General features: G+C 38.2%; 3 protein-coding genes across 6 annotated transcripts in view; all 3 read right to left on the bottom strand.

The window, feature by feature from the left end:
- LOC309503324 (NACHT, LRR and PYD domains-containing protein 1 homolog) overlaps window positions 1–20,696 on the bottom strand; it is a 79,966-nt gene extending 59,270 nt beyond the window's left edge. The window contains exons 1-4 of one of the 2 annotated variants that reach the window (XM_082176106.1): window positions 20,573–20,696; window positions 18,349–18,420; window positions 17,921–18,169; window positions 10,937–10,982 (exon numbers count right to left, since the gene is read on the bottom strand). The gene's annotated coding sequence lies outside the window, so the exon portion shown is untranslated. Of the gene's footprint in view, window positions 1–10,936; window positions 10,983–17,920; window positions 18,170–18,348; window positions 18,515–20,572 lie in introns of those variants that run through there. The other variant, XM_082176105.1, reaches the window with a different exon arrangement.
- The window catches only part of LOC309503321 (NACHT, LRR and PYD domains-containing protein 1 homolog), a 44,265-nt gene continuing 28,184 nt past the window's right edge, over window positions 5,147–21,227 (bottom strand). The window contains exons 7-11 of one of the 3 annotated variants that reach the window (XM_082176094.1): window positions 8,694–8,756; window positions 8,106–8,372; window positions 7,323–7,409; window positions 5,658–5,783; window positions 5,147–5,440 (exon numbers count right to left, since the gene is read on the bottom strand). In XM_082176094.1, the coding sequence (XP_082032220.1) occupies window positions 5,410–5,440; window positions 5,658–5,783; window positions 7,323–7,409; window positions 8,106–8,372; window positions 8,694–8,756 (574 nt within the window). In that variant the 3' untranslated portion in view covers window positions 5,147–5,409. Of the gene's footprint in view, window positions 5,441–5,657; window positions 5,784–7,312; window positions 7,410–8,105; window positions 8,373–8,693; window positions 8,757–21,227 lie in introns of those variants that run through there. The other 2 variants (XM_082176096.1, XM_082176097.1) reach the window with 2 other exon arrangements.
- Window positions 8,875–10,808, bottom strand: LOC309502551 (NACHT, LRR and PYD domains-containing protein 1 homolog; the record flags this gene model as incomplete). Its single annotated transcript, XM_082174955.1, has 2 exons — window positions 9,200–10,808; window positions 8,875–8,962 (listed from the first exon to the last, which is right to left on the bottom strand). The coding sequence occupies exons 1-2, from the start codon at window positions 10,780–10,782 to the stop codon at window positions 8,875–8,877; spliced, it is 1,671 nt and encodes a 556-aa protein (XP_082031081.1). The 5' UTR covers window positions 10,783–10,808.

Here is a 21,227-nt window from a genome sequence, read left to right as displayed (position 1 = left end):
TATTGTGCACTTTTTAGAAATATATTAAAAGTATGCTTGTGTTTAGCATATTTCTTAAAAGTATAATTAAGCATATATTTATTACCAATGTACTTCTAGTGCATTTGTTAGAAATATATTAAAATTATGCTTGTGTTTAGCATATTTATTTAAAGTATAATTAAGCATATATTTACTACCAATGTACTTGTAGTACATTTGTTAGAAATATATTACAATTATGCTTGTGTTTAGCATATTTCTTAAAAGTATAATTAAGCATATATTTATTACCAATGTACTTGTAGTGCATTTGTTAGAAATATATTAAAATTATGCTTGTTTGTTTAGCATATTTATTTAAAGTATAATTAAGCATATATTTATTACCAATGTACTTCTAGTATACTTTTTAGAAATATATTAAAATGCAATTCAATGTATTTTTAATGCACTATGTTGGTAATACAAATGTATTATAAACATACTATTTGTATTTCAAGTATATTTTTAATACATTTAATACTACGTATTTTTCACCTGGGCATTTAAATGCATTAAATGTACTTGAAGTGGTTCCATTTTAGCACAATTTAATATATTAAAATATATTGCAAATAGCTTAAAATTGATCTTAAGCATATCTTGAAATACACTTAATTTACTTGAAGTTGTGTTAAAATAATACATTTAATACGCACTTAGTATAGTACAATTTAAATATACTAAGTATGCCATTTAAATATATTTCAATTTAAATATATTTCCTTTTCACCTGGGTATATATATATATATATATATATATAGTAATATAATAAATTAACGAGTAACGTAACTAATTACTTTTGATACCAAGTAATAAGTAAAGAAATATTATTACTTTTTAAAGGAGTAATAAGTAAAAAGTAACTTACACTTCCTGAGTAACCTGGCCAACACAATCAAATCAGTTTAGGTTGAGAAAGAGAACCTTTCATAATGTTGTCAAACAAACAAAAATCAAACTTACCTGAGACTGCCTGTCTCTCACTGTCTGTGCCTGCCTATGTTTGTGTACTACTGCTACTTGTTGTCTATTTCTTGTGGACAATTTTTATTTTCAATATAATTCTTTGAGATAATAGGTTATAGCATGCGAGCATGGATGCATATAGCATGGAGCTGGAAAGAATTCAATAGCAAATGCTATACTGGGTTGAGAGGCGTTTAAAGCAATAGGAGTAGACTGGAGAATTTAAAGTAATTGGTTTTTAAAAAAATGTTCTCCCCCACTCTCTTGTTTATTTAAGTTGTTAATTTGTACACGCTTAGTGCTTCACACTCCTGTTCTACACATTAGTGCTTCACACTCCAGTCCAGTTGGTGGTGGTAATGCACCGAAAGTTGGTTTGCCAACCACCATAAAACTCCATTAGAAGAAGAAGAAGAAGAAGAAGAAGAGAATAGTAGGGTCCACTATGGACAGACCCTCGTTCCCTCGATTTTGACCGAGGGTGTGAGTCTATTTCATATGTACACTTCAGGCACCTATATGTCCCACAATGCAGTACGATTGTGATGTCACCACACATCTCGTCTAATCACCACCACAACAAACAACTCTTATGATATATTAATTCTATTTTTTATTTTTTTTTAATCAACCCAAACACCTATAAACATTTGGATGCTGCATTAAACAAATTCTTAAAGGGAAAAATAAATAAATAAATAAATCAACTCCACAGCTGATTCCAAGTGATCAAGTGCTTAGGACGTTCCAATTCAGCCCATTGAAGTTAGCGAGTGAAAGGCATGACAATTTTGGACTGGAATGCAGCATAAGTGCGTTTGCTTCTGGCCGGCGGAAATAGATCGACACACACTTGTGTTCGTATGCGAGAGGTTCGCATTGTTTGGATCTTTGAGACAGGTTTTGATTTTGATTTTAATGCGGTGATGACGCGTTCATGTAAAATTCACGCTGCCAATAAAGCACCTATAAAAGCTGTCACAAAGAACTGGCAAAAGTATGTCAAATATAGCAAGGAGACATTTTAATTGTTTATTAATAAACAAGTGTTTTCTGTGTCAGTGTCGGCTGCAAAGATGAAGATCTGTTTTCTTTCATTTTAAATTGTTCTGTTTAAAAGTAGACATTTCAAGCTTTCTATAGATATATTTCTCAGGTATGTGAGACAAGTAGGCTACCGTATACACTGAGTTTCGGTTCATTTATGAGGCGATCTCCAGTTCACGTGCCAGCGCCTCCGTGTCGTGATTATCTATTGTCTGCTATATTTACTTCTTATTTATTAAATCCAGGAAATTGGTTGATGAAACATTCATATTAAAATTAAGCGACCGGCAGCATAGTAACGTGATGGTTGTCTGTTTGTTTGTTGTATAACTCGTTAAAGTTATCCGGAGTGCCCTTTTATATCTGATCTCAGTTTTTAACGCATATCCCACGCATGATAAAGCTCTGCAGCGATCGTTTTCCTGACCGGTTAAAATGGAATGGACTGTTGGATGTATACTGCTGGTGGTGTTGTGGGAAACTTTCCATCTGGCGGAAGCCTCTCAGTCTCGGATTTTATACAGCCGAGACCATCTGTTGAAGTTCGATTAACCAGCGAACTCTAAACCACCTCTAGATCTAACTTTCCCCAATATCGCCGACATCAAATGGCAGTATGGAAAGAACGGGAGCTCTATCAATGCACCTCGTCGGAGAACAAGGAAGCGGGGTAGGAGAGGTGGATTACGCGAGCGAGCAAGGCGACCTCTGTCGCGCGTTCCTTTGCCCTCTATCATCCTTGCAAACATGCAGTCCCCCCGAAACAAGTCTGATGAAGTGCAAGCCCAGGTCCGATTCCAACATGAATTCAAAGAAGCCTGTATTCTGGCCTTGACAGAGACATGGCTGGGAGAAGCGGACTCGGACGCTGGCATTGCATTGGATGGTTTCGGTGCTCCCTTTCGCATGGATTGGGTGGCAGCGACCACTGGTAAGCCGCGAGGGAGCGAGGTGTGCCTTTACATAAATGAGCGCTGGTGCAAAACAACGCTAGTGAGAGACAAGCTGTGTACAAAAGACATTGAACTGCTCTCAGTCTCCATGCGCCCCTTCTATTTACCCAGAGACTTCCAGCAGATTTTCGTAACCGTTGTTTACATTCACCCGAAGGCCAACAAAAGCACTGCCTTAGAATTAGTCTACAGCACTGTTCAGAAAATACAGGCAGTGTCCCCCGATGCCCCAAACCTAATTTTAGGTGATTTTAATTACTGTTCATTGGATACAATTCTAAAATGTTTTTATAAATATGTGTCCTGCCCAACCAGAAACGGATAGATTCTTGATCAGTGTTATGGCTCCATCAAAGGTGCCTACAAATCTGGCCCTCTCCCTCCCCTGGGTTCTGCCAATCACAACTGCGTGTATCTTATACCAGCGTATCGCACTTGCCTTCAGAGGGGGAAAGTGGATACCAGGCAAGTGAAGGTCTGGTCTGAGGAGGCTACGCTGGCCCTGCAAGGCTGCCTGGACTGTACCTTATGGGAGAAGTTTGTTAAATCTTCACGGGACATAGATGAACTGACTGAAGTGGTCAGCTCATGGGTTACATATTGTGAGGATACCCTAACAAAGTTGTTCAAATATACCCAAATAACATGCCATGGGTGAGTAAACAACTTAAATACTTGTTGAAAAAGAAAAGCTAGTATTCAGACAAAATAACCTTCAGGAATTACACAGCATTCAAAATGAGATTGATTTGATTTGATATCCAAATACTACTGATTTGATGTCCAACAATCCAATAATTCCGACATTTATTTCCCTAATTTTCACGACTCACACAGGCACCTGAGGTCACCAGTGCAGCAGGCAAGCTTGGAATATGGAAAAGCTTACATTCAGCGGATGGAGTTATTGCCATTACACTGACTTTGTCGGGAGAAAAGATGACCTGAACACCGTTGGGTAAGTTGTGGCATTACTTTACTCTGGCATTACATGGCTTGGCCGCTCACATTCCTCTGATCCCGATATAAATTATATTACTGATATTTAATACTTAATTATATATAACTTATTATATATAACTTTTAATTAACTATATAATTAATTACTAATTATTGAAACATTAATGGATAACAGAGAAATTAGCTACAATTAGCTTAAAGGAACACGTCGACTTTTTGGGACTTTAGCTTATTCACCGTATCCCCCAGAGTTAGATAAGTCCATACATACTTTTTTCATCTCCGTGGGTGCCGTAACTCTGTCTGATGTACCCACTGCTAGCCTAGCTTAGCACAAAGACTGGAGGTAAACGGCTCCAGCTAGCATACTGCTCCCAGTAAGTGACAAAATAACATTTTCCTATTTACATGTTGTGATTTGTATAGTCACACCGTATGGGGGATACAGTGAATAAGCTAAAGTCCCAAAAAGTCGGCGTGTTCCTTTAAAGCTATGACAATTAATGAGATTAATACAACATTTTTGCTTAAAAGTCACTATCAATCATCATTGAGTGTTTGTAATAACTTATGACTGCGATCCAATGTGTATTTTGATCAAATTATGAGGCAAAAATATGTTGTTAATTACATTTTAGAATAATGTTATGGGGAAGATATGAAATTACGACTTCTGTGGGGAGTGAAGGAAAAGTGATATAACTAGTACTGTATCTAATTACTGTTGTCAGAAAGTAATTAGTAATAATATTACTTTTGAAAGGAGTAACTAGTAACGAGTAGTATTACATTTTTGAGTAATGAGCCCAATACTGGTCACTACTAAGAGTTCATTTAGTACTCAATATGCTACTGTAGGCTGTTGTCTGAATGGACATTTCTAGACTCACGCCTGTAAGTAAATGAGGGGTTTTAATTCATTGACAAATTTAACTGTCATTAACACTCAGAATTATTATTTTTTTCATATTTTATTTTACACATGGAGTAATAATACAGACTTTTCGACTCTCAGCCGACAAACTATATAAAACCATTACATTTATACAAGACATAAGTTTACACCAAACACATCAATGAGGAAGTTTAACATTCCAGCAATCAAAAAGTATATGGCATATATATATGCGTGTTAGCAGTTACAAATATCAGTTTAAGAAAAGCCATAATACACAAATGAACAACTATATACAATTTTGTATTAATAATTTAATACAATCACTGTCACATGATCTATATGAAGCAAATCTCAAATGCAAATAAACCATACACTCTAAAAAATCATTCTGCTCTAAAGTATTACATTTAGACAAAGCATCAACATCGAAAAACTCTGTAAAGCTCCTTGGAAAAACAATACAAACAAATTGACACACATCTATTATGATTACAATGCATGTAAATGACTTCAGAGTTGTTTGGTGTCTTTATTCACTTCCACAGCTCCAGGTAAAGATGCTACTTTTGCAGTTTTCTCCTAGCTGGAATACTGTGCCATTATTTCCATAAACAAGGTGGAGAGACAAGAGATAAATCATGAGAAATATGAACAAGCTGACCTGTAGGATAGGATCAACATTTAGTATGCAATGTTCAAATGAAATTGTATAAATCATAAGAAAACGTTTGTGTTACTGGCTCGTGTCATATTACAGTTCTCATTTTTTATTGGTGTATTCTTAGTGTTAATCTCAGTTTTAACTTACGCTCGCAAAGTCCCCAAAGTCTTCATGGAAAAGCCCTGGTCATTCAGAAGAATCTCCACCTTCTGGTTGCAGTCAGACCAACTGTCATCATATGTGCATTTTTGAGACTGTTTATTGCAAATGAACCTTCATAATCAGAAAGCACAAAGCACAGCATCAGTAGAGTCTTTTAACAAACCTGATATTTGCTTTTAATTATTGTTATAACAATAATTTGTGTGAGAAACAGATCAACATTTAAGTTATTGAATTGTTAATGAACTACGAGATCTAGGGTGGATGTAAACAGTGGCGGTTCTACATTGAATTACACCCTGGGCGAGACCCCCTTCGAGCGCCCACCCCCCCCCCATAAGAAATTTTTCTTACACCATTGGCAGATCATGTTTTGCTTGTTTTAAGCAAAAACTCAATTTTTATTTATTTCCCCGGAAAACAAGACTTAATATCTTATGTCATTTTACTACTTTAGTAAAATAACGTTATGCATCTTTATTTAAGAAATCTTTGATATTTGGACTGGAAACAAGACAAAAATACTAAGTAAGAAAAGCATTTTTGCAGTGTAATAACTGAACTTGTAACAGTTTTGTTGCAAAGCACAATATTATGGTGAAATTAGATCTCGTGTTTGAGTTAAAACCGAATTATTGTTAAGCATAGAAAGAATCATAGCAAAAAGGCTAACAAATAAGAGTTATACCCACCAATTAATATTGCCCCTTCATTCATGACATGGATACCGTAATCATACAGAGAAAACAGTTGCATACCTTTATCTTTCGCTCGTTTCTAAATTGGGCACCTGATGGCTTTGACCTTTCTTGTCCATCTCTTATTTGGCACGTACTCGACATCGACAATCAACAGATTTCCCCTGATCCCCCATACCAACTGTCACTCACGACGAGTCACGACCAGAAGTCAAGACTAAACCAATTCACCTTGGTGGTGGTGACTAAGTAATCGTTTTGTATTCCCTATTATTATTAGCCATTCAGACAATTCAAAAAAACAAAAATGTGCAGGAAATATAGAGGCCTGTATTTATAATATTATGAATGAAATGTGCGTTATTTGGAAGAAAGTCGAGGTGTGACTGACTTAGATAACTATATGGATCCCCTCCCCCCCCCCCTCCCCTTCCCTTGTCCGTTCCATTTGGGAGAGACCCAGAGGTGAACTTTCATCCGCGCCCGCGCCTCCGCGCCCCCTCCCCCTTTCCCCTTCTCAAACAAACAGCTTCTGTGCACGGCATCTTCTCAGCAAGCAGGGGCGCCTGCAGCTGCAGGGGGCGCAAATTTGCCAATTCCCCACACAGTGAAATGATAGATAATAGGAAACCGCTTCGCGGCGCAGATTTTTTTTTTTTTTTTTTTTTTTTTGTGCCGGCGGCGCCGCCCCCACCGAAAATGCCGCCCCGGGCGATTGCCCGGTTCGCCCGTGCCAAAAACCGCTACTGGATGTAAAGAAAACTTAATTTATGAATAACAATTCTAAATCTTTTGATTTGTTCCTTACAAAAATGCATTATGTGACTTCAGAAAACATGGAATATGCCTCAAAAGTCGTTATTTTATAGTGTTTTTGTCTCCTTTTTAAAGATTGTAAGCTGTCTCCGTGAAATTGCATAGAAAATCCATATAATGATAAACCAATACAAACCCGTCAAATGTAATCATACAACTTGGTCTTGTGTTTGACCTCTTCAAGATCTTGATTCCATCCTCCAGTAATAAGCCAGCATTTACCCTAGATGTGGAAACACATTATACAGATAAAATGATTAAGATTGATAATGCCATTCTTCACATCTGCTCATTACACATTCATTTAAACAATTCCATAACAGTTTAAATGGATGAAGGTCATGGACTACAGATGGGCGGTTTCATTTGCTTTGTAAGGTTATCTGATATAGCAAGAGCATTGCAAAATTGCTAAACTGCCAAGATAAATAAATGAATAGAAATAATCAAATAAATGAATAAAATAATAATAATAATAATAATAATAATAATAATATATTAATAAAAAAAATAAAAGGTTTTCAATTCCTCAAAGGTGTGTGTGTGATCAGTGTCATTAATTGATAGCCTTTTAATGTTTTAAAAGGCTAGTTCACTGAAAAAATGTTAACTCTGCCATGTCATTCATAACCTGTGTGTCTTTCTTTCTTCTGCTGAACACAGAAGAAGATATTTTGATTAATGCAAAACATGTTTTGTATTTCTTGTCCAAACAATGGAAGTCCATGGGATCTGAAACTGTTACACAAGCATTCTTTAAAATAACTTATGTTGTGTTCCTCAGAGGAAAACAGGTTTGGAACAACATGAGGGCGAGTAAATGATGACAGAATTTCCCTTTGAATATTAGATACTCAGTTCTTATCAACAGACAAATTCATATAGAAACAGGACAGAGGTGATTCCAGATGTTACTCACGAGAGTTCGGTTAGACTGGGGCAGTTCTGGGTCATCTGGAGGGTCCGAACAGACCACATCTCAGTTAGACACTTCACGCTCATTTCCATCTTTTTCAGTTTAGAGAAGGAACAGAGAAATGACAGTAATGCTTCTGAATCCCTTTGGTGAATTATCTGAAAAAGTCTGGTCCAGTCGATGTTGATTATCTCAGAGTGTTGAAAAGTGAGACTGAATGATTTCAAATCCGGATTGTGATGATGGTGCAGGAAAATCTCTATGCAGATACTATAAAAAAAGAAGAATTAAACAAAATTATGATTAATTGGTGGTTTGTTGGGCACCAGCCAATATTTGCATCATTAGCAATAGTCAAAAAAGATAAAAGTGTGTACCTTATTTTTAAACTGTTTTGGGTGACCAATTTAGTTGCATTATTACTATTAGAATTATAATCTATTAGATTGCGGAGACCAAGTATGCCAGATAAACGGGAGAACAAGATGATGATATAATTGGTTATACAAAATATATTTATCATAGAATTATTTCTGGTTATCATGAGAAAAAAAAACTATTTTGATGAAAAGAAAAAATGCACTTCTTCACCTGGACGGCTCTTTGTTGATTGACAGAGCAAGTGTGCGGTTGATATGAGGGCCTTCACGAACACTGCAAACCAAAGCACAGAAAAAATATACATGAACTAAAAAGTTAAACAAAAGCACATTAAAGGATGATAGCATGTGTGCATAAAACACATTAAATGTATAAAATATATTTTTAAACATTACCGCTGTGAGCTCAGGGTCTGTCTTCTCACGACAGTGTTGATCAGTTCAATGAGATCAGAGTCTGATGGACCTCTTATAAGCAATCTTCAAAATAAAATAGAGAACATCACTGTACAGACTAATTAAGTTTAACTTGCAACAGCAAATTATAGATTAGATATTAACTACATCCACTAAATATCTGTTTTAGATTTAAAGCATTTACCCTGCTTTTTTAAACTTGTGAAGTTCAGGCAAAATCATAGACAAATCTTCCGATGACAAATACAAATCAAAAATGTCTTCAATGCTCTGACAGCACTGACAGCAGTACAGCAGTACAGCAGGGCACAGACGTCTGTTCTACTGAGCACTTTAACATCTAGATTAAACCATAGTATCTTATATCTCATGGAACGTGGATTCCAGGATCCCATTGCTTCTTTCACAAAGTCTTCTTCATGAAGTTCATAGAGACAGTGAAGAACAAAACATTCTGCTTTCGAAGACAAGGAACAACCTTTAACCTTTTCCAAAATCCATTTTTTCAGATGAGCTTGTGTTTTTGGACGAATGAACACACCATGTTTTTTAAGTGTGAGTCTCACATCCTTATTCAACAAACCAAATGCAAATTGCACCACAGCTGCAAAATTAAGCATTCGGAACTTAACCAATAAAAGTGACCTTGTAAATTTCCTCTGGGATTCTTCTTCATCCAGAAGGACATAGTACAGAGCAGTGAAGAACTCCTGAAAGCTGAGATGCATGAAACTGAACATTGTCTCCTGGTGGATTCCTCTCTTAAACAGGAACTTGCACAAGAATGGATTTCCAGCAGGGTCTGAAATGGTTTCATTCACACTTTTCTCATCCAGCAGGACTTGCTGTTCCTGCATCCCTCTCTCTGCCAGCTGACCCAGACTCCTCAGCAGGGTCGGGACGGACTGACTCAAACCCTGGCAGTGATGCTCCAGAAGAGTGCACACAAAGTCCACGTAGATGGAGGTGGTGGTTTCCAGTCCGCTTGTCGCATCTGCACCATATTTGAATCTCTCCTGGATAGTTGTGCAGATGATCCAGCAGACGACAGGGATTGAGCAGGCAGTGATGAGGGTTTCATTTGCCTTCACATATGTATAAGCCTCCCTGAAATGGTCCTCATTTTTAAAAAACTTCTGGAAGTACTCCTCCACCCCCTTTTCTGAAAATCCCACAATCTCAAAGAAACGCTGAGGTCTTTTGAGCAGATTACTGAGTGTGTCCGTAGCTGTAGATCTGGAGGAGACCAGCAGGAGCGACTCTGGCAGGATTCGACCCCTCAGCAGGGCACAAAGAGTGTCCACAGGTGGGGCTTTCTGAAGTAGATCAGTGTGTGCTGACGTGTCATTAATGTCCTGTGTGAGTTTCAGCTCATCAAATCCATCAATGACCAAAAGCACCTTCTCTGGCGACTGCTGTAAAATCTGTGAGATCTCATCTGATGATAAACTACAACTGCAGCTCAAGATCTCCACCAAACTCTTCTCGCCAGGAATGCAATTTATTTCTTTACACTTTAAGTGGAACACAATATCAAATCGCCCTTTGAAGAGGTCACCAGATGCCCGGTCCATCATGATCTTCTGCACAGTGAAAGATTTCCCGTTTCCAGAATTTCCCTGCAGTATCACATATCTAGGACTGATCCCGTGGTCATCTGGGTCGAACAGAGAGCTGAGATGGACAGAGTCTCCACTGCTCCTGGAGCTGAGGACCTGCTGGAAGCTCTCTCCACTGGAGCGGATCTCTTCTTCTCGCTCTATTCGATCTCTATGTTTCCGAAGGATCAGAGGTTGTGTGTAGCGCTCAGACAGCAGCACATCTTCAGCAGACAGTGAGTTATACTCAGTCACATACTGATACTCGCTGCAGATCAGCTTCATATATTTTTGAACTGGGCTGATTTCTGTAGAATTGGTCAATATTAAAAGAGTTAGTTTTTTTTTTCTGATTCTATTACAGTAAGAAATTCCAGAGCAGAGAAATTACGATGGAGTGCAATATTTAAAACATATTACTATAAAATTCATCAGTCACCTGAGGAATGTGTTTTTTTCAGAGTGTGTGTGATGTCCTGTGGAGCCTGTAGAACATTAGACACACTTGATACATTCATTTATTTATTAATTGATATATTGATTAAGGCATTTCACATATATTTTCAAACATTTCACATCTATCTATCTATCTATCTATCTATCTATCTATCTATCTATCTATCTATCTATCTATCTATCTATCTATCTAGCTGTCTAGCTGTCTATCAGTCTATTGCTGAAGAAATGTATTAGACCACCACCCAATGTAAGGTTTGTGCCACAACTGCCCTAAGCTAACAGTATTGGTGATTCACATTTTTTGAGAAGGGAAAAAATATGTACAGACTGCACATCATTGAAAACACTAAAAGTACTCTTAAAGTCTATCCATAAGTGGAAATTAGTTATTTTTGCATTTTGTAGAGCAATTTTCTACTTCCGGTTTGAAAAGCAAAGACTCTCAGCAGATCCACGTCTACCTATAGGAATACGACGCCTATCACTGTATTCATATATCAGCTCCTCCAGTATTATCAGCAGCTATTCTCAGGAGCAAATTACTCCCCTCCATCCCCAGCTCCTCCTCTAGTCAGTCAGGATTTGGTCTTCTAATTCCCCTTTGAATCAGACTAATTTCTCGAATTATGTTGTACATTAAAATATTGACATTAATGACATCTGCAATACATTCATGTTGGTTCTGTTCGGTTTACCCTAAAGGGGGTTATTGCTGCTCTCCCTGCTGTTATCCATGCAGGGTTCTTGCAGGTTTCAGTAAGTCAAATTTAAAACCTTTTTAAGACATTTTAAGACCATAAAGATTGAAATTTAAGACCTACACGACACATTAACCAGCAAATAACAAATAAAATTACCATCAATGTGCACTTTTTGTTTCCATAAACATTAAAATGATAATTAAAATGATGGCCAGAATTTAAAAGAGTGTCTTGCAACATGTTATCTACTAACATGTACAAGTTTTGACAAAAAAGGTTTTATAAAAAGATAAACCTAAAATATTTCAGCCTTTGAATAATTCTTTATAAAAAGATTGAGTCAAAAAAAGATCAATTACTGACATTTACAATGCACATTAGTAAAATTCGGTCCAATGTTCCCGTGGCGCCTGTCGTTGCTATGCAACCATGCATGCGCTCTCCCAAAGGCCCTGTCCCAAATGGCGCACTTCATGAGGACTTTCGGTCTCGTGGACTTAAAGGAGAACTCCGGTCAATTTTAACATTGAGCTAATTTTTTTGTACATTTGGAGTGCTGTCAGTACAGAGAACAACGACAAAAATCGGTGTTGCCTACACCGTGTTATCCTCTTTTTAAAATTTGCACCCTGTTGACTTCAATGGGGCATATTTTAAACCTGCTTTTAGCCTCTTAACATCCTTGGTGTGTCATTACAAGTGCACAGCCAATGTGAGTGATTCCTTCAGAGTGAACGCGCTGAATCTGACTGCAGTATATGTGAAAAATATGAATAAAAATTAAGTTAATTCGGCCAACGCTCATACCTGTATTTACATCCTGTTTTCGGTTGAAGTCCATAGTAAATGATTGTCGAGTTCACGCGCATATGTTTAGTTACCTATGATCACACGCGTGAACTCGACAATCGACTACTTTGGACTTCAACCGAAAACAGGATGTAAATACAGGTATGAGCGTTGGCCGAATTAACTTAATTTTTATTCATATTTTTCACATCTACTGCAGTCAGATTGACCCGTGTTCACTTTAAAGGAATCACTCACATTGGCTGTGCACTTGTAATGACACATCAAGGATGTTAAGAGGCTAAAAGCAGGTTTAAAATATGCCCCATTGAAGTCAACAGGGTGCAAATTTTAAAAAGCGGATAACATGGTGTAGGCAACACCGATTTTTGTCGTTGTTCTCTGTACTGACAGCACTCCAAATGTACAAAAAAATTAGCTCAATGTTAAAATTGACCGGAGTTCTCCTTTAAATTGCGCGTGCTCGCCGAGTCTACGAGTCCGTAGGCCGTCCCATTCAGCATTTTAACGCTCTGAAGTGTGCTCAGTAGCGCCCCTTTTGTACCCTTGAAGCGGTCTTCCGGAAAGCCCACATGGATGCAGGCTCCGCACAATTTAACTACCCAGGAATCCTTGCGAAAGGCCAATCAGACAACAGATGGGAGGAGATTTCGCTCACGGACAATTGTTGACATGGCTGAGAAGAAAATATTACGTTTTTTATGACCTAGATGTACATTTTACCAGTTGTTACCTACAGTTTATATTATGGTCATCGACCAGTGGTTGATGTCTCAAACATAATAATAGCACGTTGAATAATACGATCGCATTATGATTCATTAAATAAATAGAACCGAATGTCAGGGCTTTACTGAGTCATATGTAAACATAGTATGAATATTGAAACCTGTAAATTCATCTGAAACTCATGCACATTTTCATTATGTGTTAAAATTGTAATCTTAGTTCAAATGGAACATTATGTATTATTATGTACAACTATATAAATCATTTAAATAAGCATGATGTATCTATTGTCTAATGCCCAGGTAGCATGCATAATATCAAAATACAGAACTGTAAAATTAGGCTGTGTAGTTGACATGGAGATAAGACGTCGGAGCGCAAAAATTTTATTTCTCCTGTCCAACAACAACCAGGCCGGTATTTCCGGCGTGGCGATCGAGTCTGTCCCAAAAATACCTCTCATGGACTCGCACCAAGGGCCCTATAGGTCTGCTCTACATGACGTCATCAAAGTGTGGACTCTGAGGAAGTCCACAAGTCCGGAGTGTGCCATTTGGGACAGGGCCAAAGAAGTTGTTGTCATAGATATACATAATAAAGGCTAGATGTCTTACGGCAGAGTCTCTAACATCATCACCGGCGGCCATCTTGTCACAGGCAAGCTTTCTGGCGGGCTCTGTGGTACCTGATGTAAGGTGAGTGATCTGCACGAACACAAATACTCTTTATCTCGCTGAAATCTTGACGGATTTACAAACGGTTTGGTTTCTTACAAACTTTATTAACGTGGCTATAATTCTGGATGCTTAAACATGTTGAAATTGCAGCTTTTCTTTTCAAAAAACGACTTAATCGTGCACCATAGTTGTGCATCACGGCTACTTGAGCAAGTTATCAAGGCTGAGACCACAATCGAGCTGTTCAATTGTATAGGTTTTACTGACACCAATAATGATTTTATGACAACTAATCTTTTGTCTAAATTACAATCTTTGTGGATGTGGTTGTAGTTGTATATATATTAGCCTAGCTGGCTAATAGAAGCTTTGAGCAAGACCTAGTAGCAGCTAACGTTACAGTTTAGCTGCTACCCAGCAATTTTACATCAGTGGGAGAGGCAGAATTGCTCTTTCTTTTCAATATAACTTAAGTTGCACATGATTTCCAATCGGTTTGGTTTGTTAAAAACATCTTACATTATGATACAGGAAATTTCTGGCTTTATAAGAGAAGATGCCAGACTTTTGTGCAGCCTACGGATGCTCCAATCGCCGTAGTCTCAAAACGAGATCCCGTAGGATCACCTTTCACCTGTAAGATATGACAGTATTATGATTATATTTTTCTAAAGTCATATCAAGTGACCTAGAGGGCTGAAATGTGGTCAGTTCAGAGATGCTTGTTATCCGGCAGAAAGAAAAAACAATATTCTAGCCTCTATAACTGTACTGTGCCAGTACTTCACACAATTATTCTGATTGTTTCCTAAGAAACTACAGGGTCTCAGCTTTCTGAAGAGGTCATTCATTTGATGGTAGGCCAAAATAGGTGAGAACAGTGATCTCTGAAGTAGGCACAGTCGGGGAGAAAAGCCTAGAAATGGCCCAACCCTGAAGAAGTTAAAATAAACATGTAATAATTAAAATTATTTTATTATAATAGTAATATTCATATTATAAAAGTGTATATATATATATATCATGCTGCCATTTTGTACACTGAGTTTTAGTAGCCTATATATTGATTTAAAATTAAACAAATACCTTGTGCATATTCATTGCACCTATCTGTTCTGTTCAATGTTATTTTCATAAGTCATATTATAATTATTCATAAGTAAGCAGTGCCATAACTACATCTCTGACGTTTATAACAAACCAAACCGTTTGAAAATGGGTAGAAAATTGAGCAAGTTATGGTTATTTAAAAAGTACATGCACCATTAAAACACAATGTTACGAGTGAGCGAGCTGAGTGTGACAAGATGGCCGCCAGGTGCGGACGTCGTCCTCCATTGGCCAGCAGCGCGGACGAGACATCTAGCCTTTATTATGTATATCCAGGGTGCGATTTGTGAAAAAAACAGAGGGAGGGGAGGGGGGGTTTGAAACATTTTTATTCATAAAAATAAATCATGAGAACATGAACTTCATCACTGCATTTGCAGGAATTGTAAAATCTTTTTTCTTATTAACTCATGAAGTAGCCTAACGCAATATTTTTACTCTAAAAGCTTATCTTTCCCCACACATATGAACTGTGATCATGCACAACGAAAAAACTATATATATTCTATATATCAGCCTCTGCTGAACCACGGATTGATTGCAAAGTTAAACCATCACAGTAGAAACAGTTTTATTGCTGCTGTTAAAGTAATAACGTTAACTTTACATCGCGATGCTGAGCTACAGTGAAATGATAGAAAAGACAGATGCATTATCTGTGTTAGTCAATTAAGTTAGTCAATTCGCGTCTACAGCGCCGTGCTAAACACCTCATTCGCGCCTCACGACCTCTAAACGCGCGTAAACGCGTCTTTACATTGACTTAACATTAAAATCACTCGCGCCAGACGCTCAAGAGTGAGTAAGTAATCATAAAACCTTTGCTTCAGCCCAGAGCATGTGAGCGGAGTGGAGCGGTGAGAATCTCCGCTCATCGCTCACGGAACTGTTCACCCCTCCGCTCCCCCGCTCTAAGCTACATCAGGCCGCTCCGCTCATTATCGCTCAGCGCTCAACAAAGGAGCGAGCGCTCCCCGCTCGCTCCGAAAAAGGAAAAAAATCTACATGTATATCACTTTTAGCTTAGACCACAGCCTTACCTCCTAAACAACTAATGAGCAACAACAAAATTTTTCAAATTGAAATGTGTTATTTCAAATTACAGGCCTATGTAAGAAGGAATATAGCCTAAACAAAAAGAATAAATGGGCCTAATAATATAAATAAAAATTATATAAACAAAAATATACATATAAATTTTTTTAAAGTAAATTAACTATAAGGCCAGAATTTTGATAAGTGAACTTTTGCGCAACGCGCACGATTATAATTTAAATTGGCTTCCATACACACAAACTGCTGTAAAATTAAACGAATAAATGGGCCTAATAATATAAATATTATTACGGACGACACAAATTCGGCTAAATAAAACGAACCATTAGGTCTACTTGAATGAAAAAACGAATTTGTTTGAATATTACGCTATATTTAATTTACACTTTGTTACAAGTTACCGTATTCAATTTGCTAACCTTTTGTTGCGTGTTCGCGTAGGTCACGTTCATGTTTTCGAGAGATGTGTCTTTTGAGATTCCAAAATGAATCTTTGCTGACTGAAACGATGTCTCCACATTCGTTTTCTTGTACCACATTATCATTGTTAGTTAGTTTTATATTAATAGTAGCCTACACCTGTATGACTTCTCATTTTCCTTTTTGAAGTAGCCTACTTTTTGAACTCCATTATTGAGCCGAGTTTTGACTGAAAATAGTCTACTGTTGATGACTGTGCAAGACAGATGGATCCTGGTTTAGGTTTGACTGAGCATGCTTCAGACTCGTGGTGTGAACTGAGCGAAATTGGAGCGAAATTGGAGCGGAAAATAAGGCGACGCTCCGTCCTTTTAAAAATGCCGCTCTGCGCTCTGTCCAAGATCCGCCCGCTGCCGCTCCCCGCTCGCTCCCGCTCCACTCCGCTCACATGCTCTGCTTCAGCCTCAATTGAGTGAAATGTATGTGTAACTTCGACCATTCTCAGTGGTGTGACTGGGACACTAACTCTATTGTTATGTTTATTCCCGCTTCAGTAATATGCTGAATATGCTGCCTTCCATTTGACACACAGCTCCACTGCCCAGCGGACCTGCAACCATCTCGCAAGTGTTGATAGGCTATTATTCGTGAGGTGTAACCAATCAGATAGCGCCGTGGGCGGGACATTGAGCAAGTCTGCAGAGTGGTGATTACAGAGAGGCTGCGGCAGCTATATCAGAGCCAGCCAAAGTAGCGCATTTTAAAATAAAATTGACTTTAATCAAACCACGGATCCGTGATAAGTTTTGTGATCCGTCTCACCACTAGTGTAGTAGCACTGATCACTTTGAGGGGGGGATAAATTTATCCCCACCGGGGACACCTCAAATCATGTCACGAGCTACTGGTAGCTCACGAGAGACGTGTTGGAGACTCTTGCTCTAGAGCTCCGCTTTGTAGGCTACGACTCGATACTTTTTTGCTACTTTGTAATAACTTTCTACTTTGTAATAACTTTCTGCGGCCAGCATTTCTGGAAATGAACGAGGGTAAAACCTTTTTTATACCTGACTAAATTAAATTTAAGACCTCGGATGAAAATTTGCCCGTTTTTAAGACGTTTTAAGGCCTTAAATTTAAAGTTCAGAATTTTAGACTTTAAGACCCCGCGGGAACCCTGCCATGCTAGGCTGCATCACTGCACTGGGAGTTCTTGCCCAGAACAGAACCATACCTCCAATCCAAAACATATGCTAATTGTCAATCGTATTTGACGATAGTGGTCCTGACAGAAATAAGTTAACAAGATGGAAAATTAAGACAAAATATTTAAGGTTTCTACAAGAGCTTCTGCAATTTGTGCAATGCCTGTAAAAGTACATATTTTAACAGTACATATCTCAGTATATACTGTAGGTCTAGACACATGTGGTATAATAGCCAAAATTAGTGTGCTCTTACCTAAGGCTCTGAACAGAGATGGTTCATGCTTTTCCAGTCTAGAATAAAAGGCAGATTTAACCTTGTCTCCTCCAGAGTGCAACACTTTATAAAACTCTCTCATTTTCTCCTGGTTAGTATCTGCTGCTCTGATCTTACAGTATGGCTCCCATTCCAGCATGCCACCGGACTGCAGCTCATCCGCTATCGCCATCACCATCTGTACTCTCTGGACAAGTTTCGCCCAGTGGGCGTCCACAAACCGAGCACCTGGTAGAGAGATAATAACATGATAACTGCTCACAAGGAAGAACGTGATTTCATAAGATTCAATAACGGCATATTCTATAGTGTAGCAAGTACTTATTTGGACCACTTCACTTTTAATCAGTGTAATGCAGACTTTTTTTCATATGACTATCTCTGCTTTTACTGTGGTAACTACTTACGCTCTGAGTCTTGGTCCATGGTGTCTCATAAGTGTCTATGATGTGTTGTAGAGAGCTGTCTGAAGTTGTCCTCTAGGAAATGAAACATAATGCACATAGTGTGAGATGGTTGAAGAGAGCTTTTGTGACCCATGGTTAAAGATTACACTATTGGTAAGCAGTAAATTAAGTGGCATGTAGAAAAATTAATAACGAAAGTATTTCTTAAAGTACACCCCGAAATAACCAAGCATACAACACCTAGTTTTACTATGCATATCCTCATCTGCATATCATTTGCATATGATTATTCATCCACGTGATAACGTTTAACGGTACCCAGACATTAGGAAAGTATGAGATACGGATGTCACATTTTATAAAAATCATTTAGTAGCCTATCCTTGCCTTGTTTTTGAATAAATAAATAAATCAAATAGTGTAAAAATACATTTCAGAGAAAGTTTTTCTCAATCTTTTCCACTGGCCGAATTGTATTTTTAATTGATTTATATTTTAATGGAAACAGATGCCTTAGGCATTATTTGCACGAAACTATTTTCTCAGACAATCTGGTATTATCATGATAAGCAATTATCTCTGTAGTTAAAACATTAAAACACAGCACGCCACAGGAAAAGTGTTCAAAAACAATCGCATCCACAACAAATATTTCTATTGATTTAATTTTAATATAAAAAATGTTGTAACTTCTCAGTAATGATTTAATGTTTAAGTGTTTAACTCCATTAATTTGAATGGCATATTTAATCTAAATGTTTATATTAGAAGTAAAACATAGTTTAAATCATTATTTTATTTATTTAAACTGTTATTTGCGTCAGTTTCACTAAACGGCCCAACGCGCTCGCTGGCGCGGACATTTAAGAAGGGATGGATATTTGCTTCAAGTGACAGGCTTGGTGAGTGAAATTATATTTGTATTATCTTTCTGTATATGTTTAATTTTCTTTAGATTTTCTGTCTAAAAGTGACCAAAAAGACACTTAACTCCAGCTCACCATCGGTGTCGCAAAACTGCTCCATCTCCAAAACGTTACGCATGGGTCAGAGTTTGCGTGCAGGTGCGCAAATTTTCCCGTCAAGTTTGTTTTTATGGCGTACGCACATTTTCAGCCCCGTTTTGTGCGTAGCCTACGCCACGTTTGAGACCCCTATTCTGCAGCCTGCCCATTTAGAAAAACTCTGATATTGCACACTTAAGGATGTGTTGCAGTACTAATACACCTGCCATATTATTATTACAATGGCACATGAAATAATACACCTTGTTAGTTAAAAAAAAAAAAAAAATTATTAGGTAGGCATTGCGTGCTGTATGTGCTGACGAATTTGACGTTGGTTTTCAGGGAAATCTCAATGGTTAATCCGCGTTTCAATCGTCCCGGCTCTCCCCTACTCAGTCTAAAAAAATAGTAACACTAATAAAACACATGCTGCGCGTCTAGTCGCGGTTTAGAAAAACATAACATAACAATATCGATCGTGTAAGTGAGCGAAACTCATCTCATGACTGCGAGGCTTCGTGGCAGAAAATATATCAATAACGATCGTCTTGTTCTTACCCATAGAAAGTATATAAACTGGACACAGCGACCCCATAGGTTTCAACGGAGAAAAGTGAAGCAAATTAGAAGCACTCATTTCCTGATTGCCGAGCGAACTGCGCAGACTCAAACTGAGCTTGACGACGTGGATGTGACGTGAGCAGCCTGTCTGACAGTTGTAAGTCTTCTAGGAGCTGTGCCAAGAGAAATCTGAATCATTCCCTTCCGAAACTTGCAGAGACGGAGAGTGTGAGTAGGAGCTGTCCATGAGCTAGGAGCAGGAGAAACATTACGATTCTCTATGGGCTTCTCCCTTGACTTTATGCCTCCACGTCCCCCCGTTTGACTACGAGCTTCTCCTCCTCTACGGTAATTTCCAGAGAGTCGCGTTGTTATGACGCAATCGTTAGCCTGTTTTTACAAAAACTGCTTCTACGGGGCCATAACGTAAGATACAAGGTAATGGAGCATTTTATACATTGTCGTGTTTCTTTAGAAATAAATAATGGACAAATTGAGTCTTTAAACGCCTCAGATGTAAAGTTATTCGCTGTCAAAGTGACGCCAAAATGAATGGGAGTCAATGGGATGCTAACAGCAGGTGAAGGCTTGTTAGCCAATGGCGGCCGCCGGGGGTGGTACGGAAATCAAGAGCTCGATTACCCCCCTGTTCTTACCTTCAGTGAAGTCGACATAGTAGTCACGATGAAGATATCAAGGCTCTGTCACGAATATTAATGTGTAATATTCATTTCTACACTACAGATCGAAAGTAGTTTGTGGACACACCTCTTCTGAACTTCCTTTTTTTGTTTTCGATATTTCTCCTCAAAGACAGACGGCAAAAGATCATCTCTCCAAAATAGTACTGGTGTAAAACGTGGAAGGCTGATAATATCTCACAAGCTTTTTCCCCCCAATGTGCAAAAGCCGTCGCAATGTGAGTTAAAAGACGTGCTCCAGATAATACTGGGCTCCTCTCGTCGAAAAGTCAAAAGAGACGGTCGATAAAGTGCGTTTTTTTTTACCGCGCTCTTCATTCCTAAGCTATCAGTAAGGCATTGTCTTGCAGCACTTTTGCAAATGCGATCTCATCCTGAAATAAATTACAAACACCGCCGAATCAACCACAATCACACACAGTGCTCACCAATCAACCACAATCACACACAGTGCTCACCAATTCAGCACAGAAAGTGATGACCCAACTATAGAGACAGAGCGTATTTAGGCCACGCCCACACCCAGGGGGAAAACAATCAAACCGTCTCCATTGACTTTGCATTGCGAGAGGCTGCCTCCTTGTCATTTCTTGCTTCTAACAAAAGACAG

The sequence above is a fragment of the Leuciscus leuciscus genome (genome assembly GCF_965113295.1).
Source record: "Leuciscus leuciscus genome assembly, chromosome: 7".
NCBI classification, from domain to species: domain Eukaryota; kingdom Metazoa; phylum Chordata; class Actinopteri; order Cypriniformes; family Leuciscidae; genus Leuciscus; species Leuciscus leuciscus.
The sequence above is the reverse complement of the archived record's forward strand: the minus strand, read 5'-3'. Positions and strand labels throughout refer to the sequence as shown.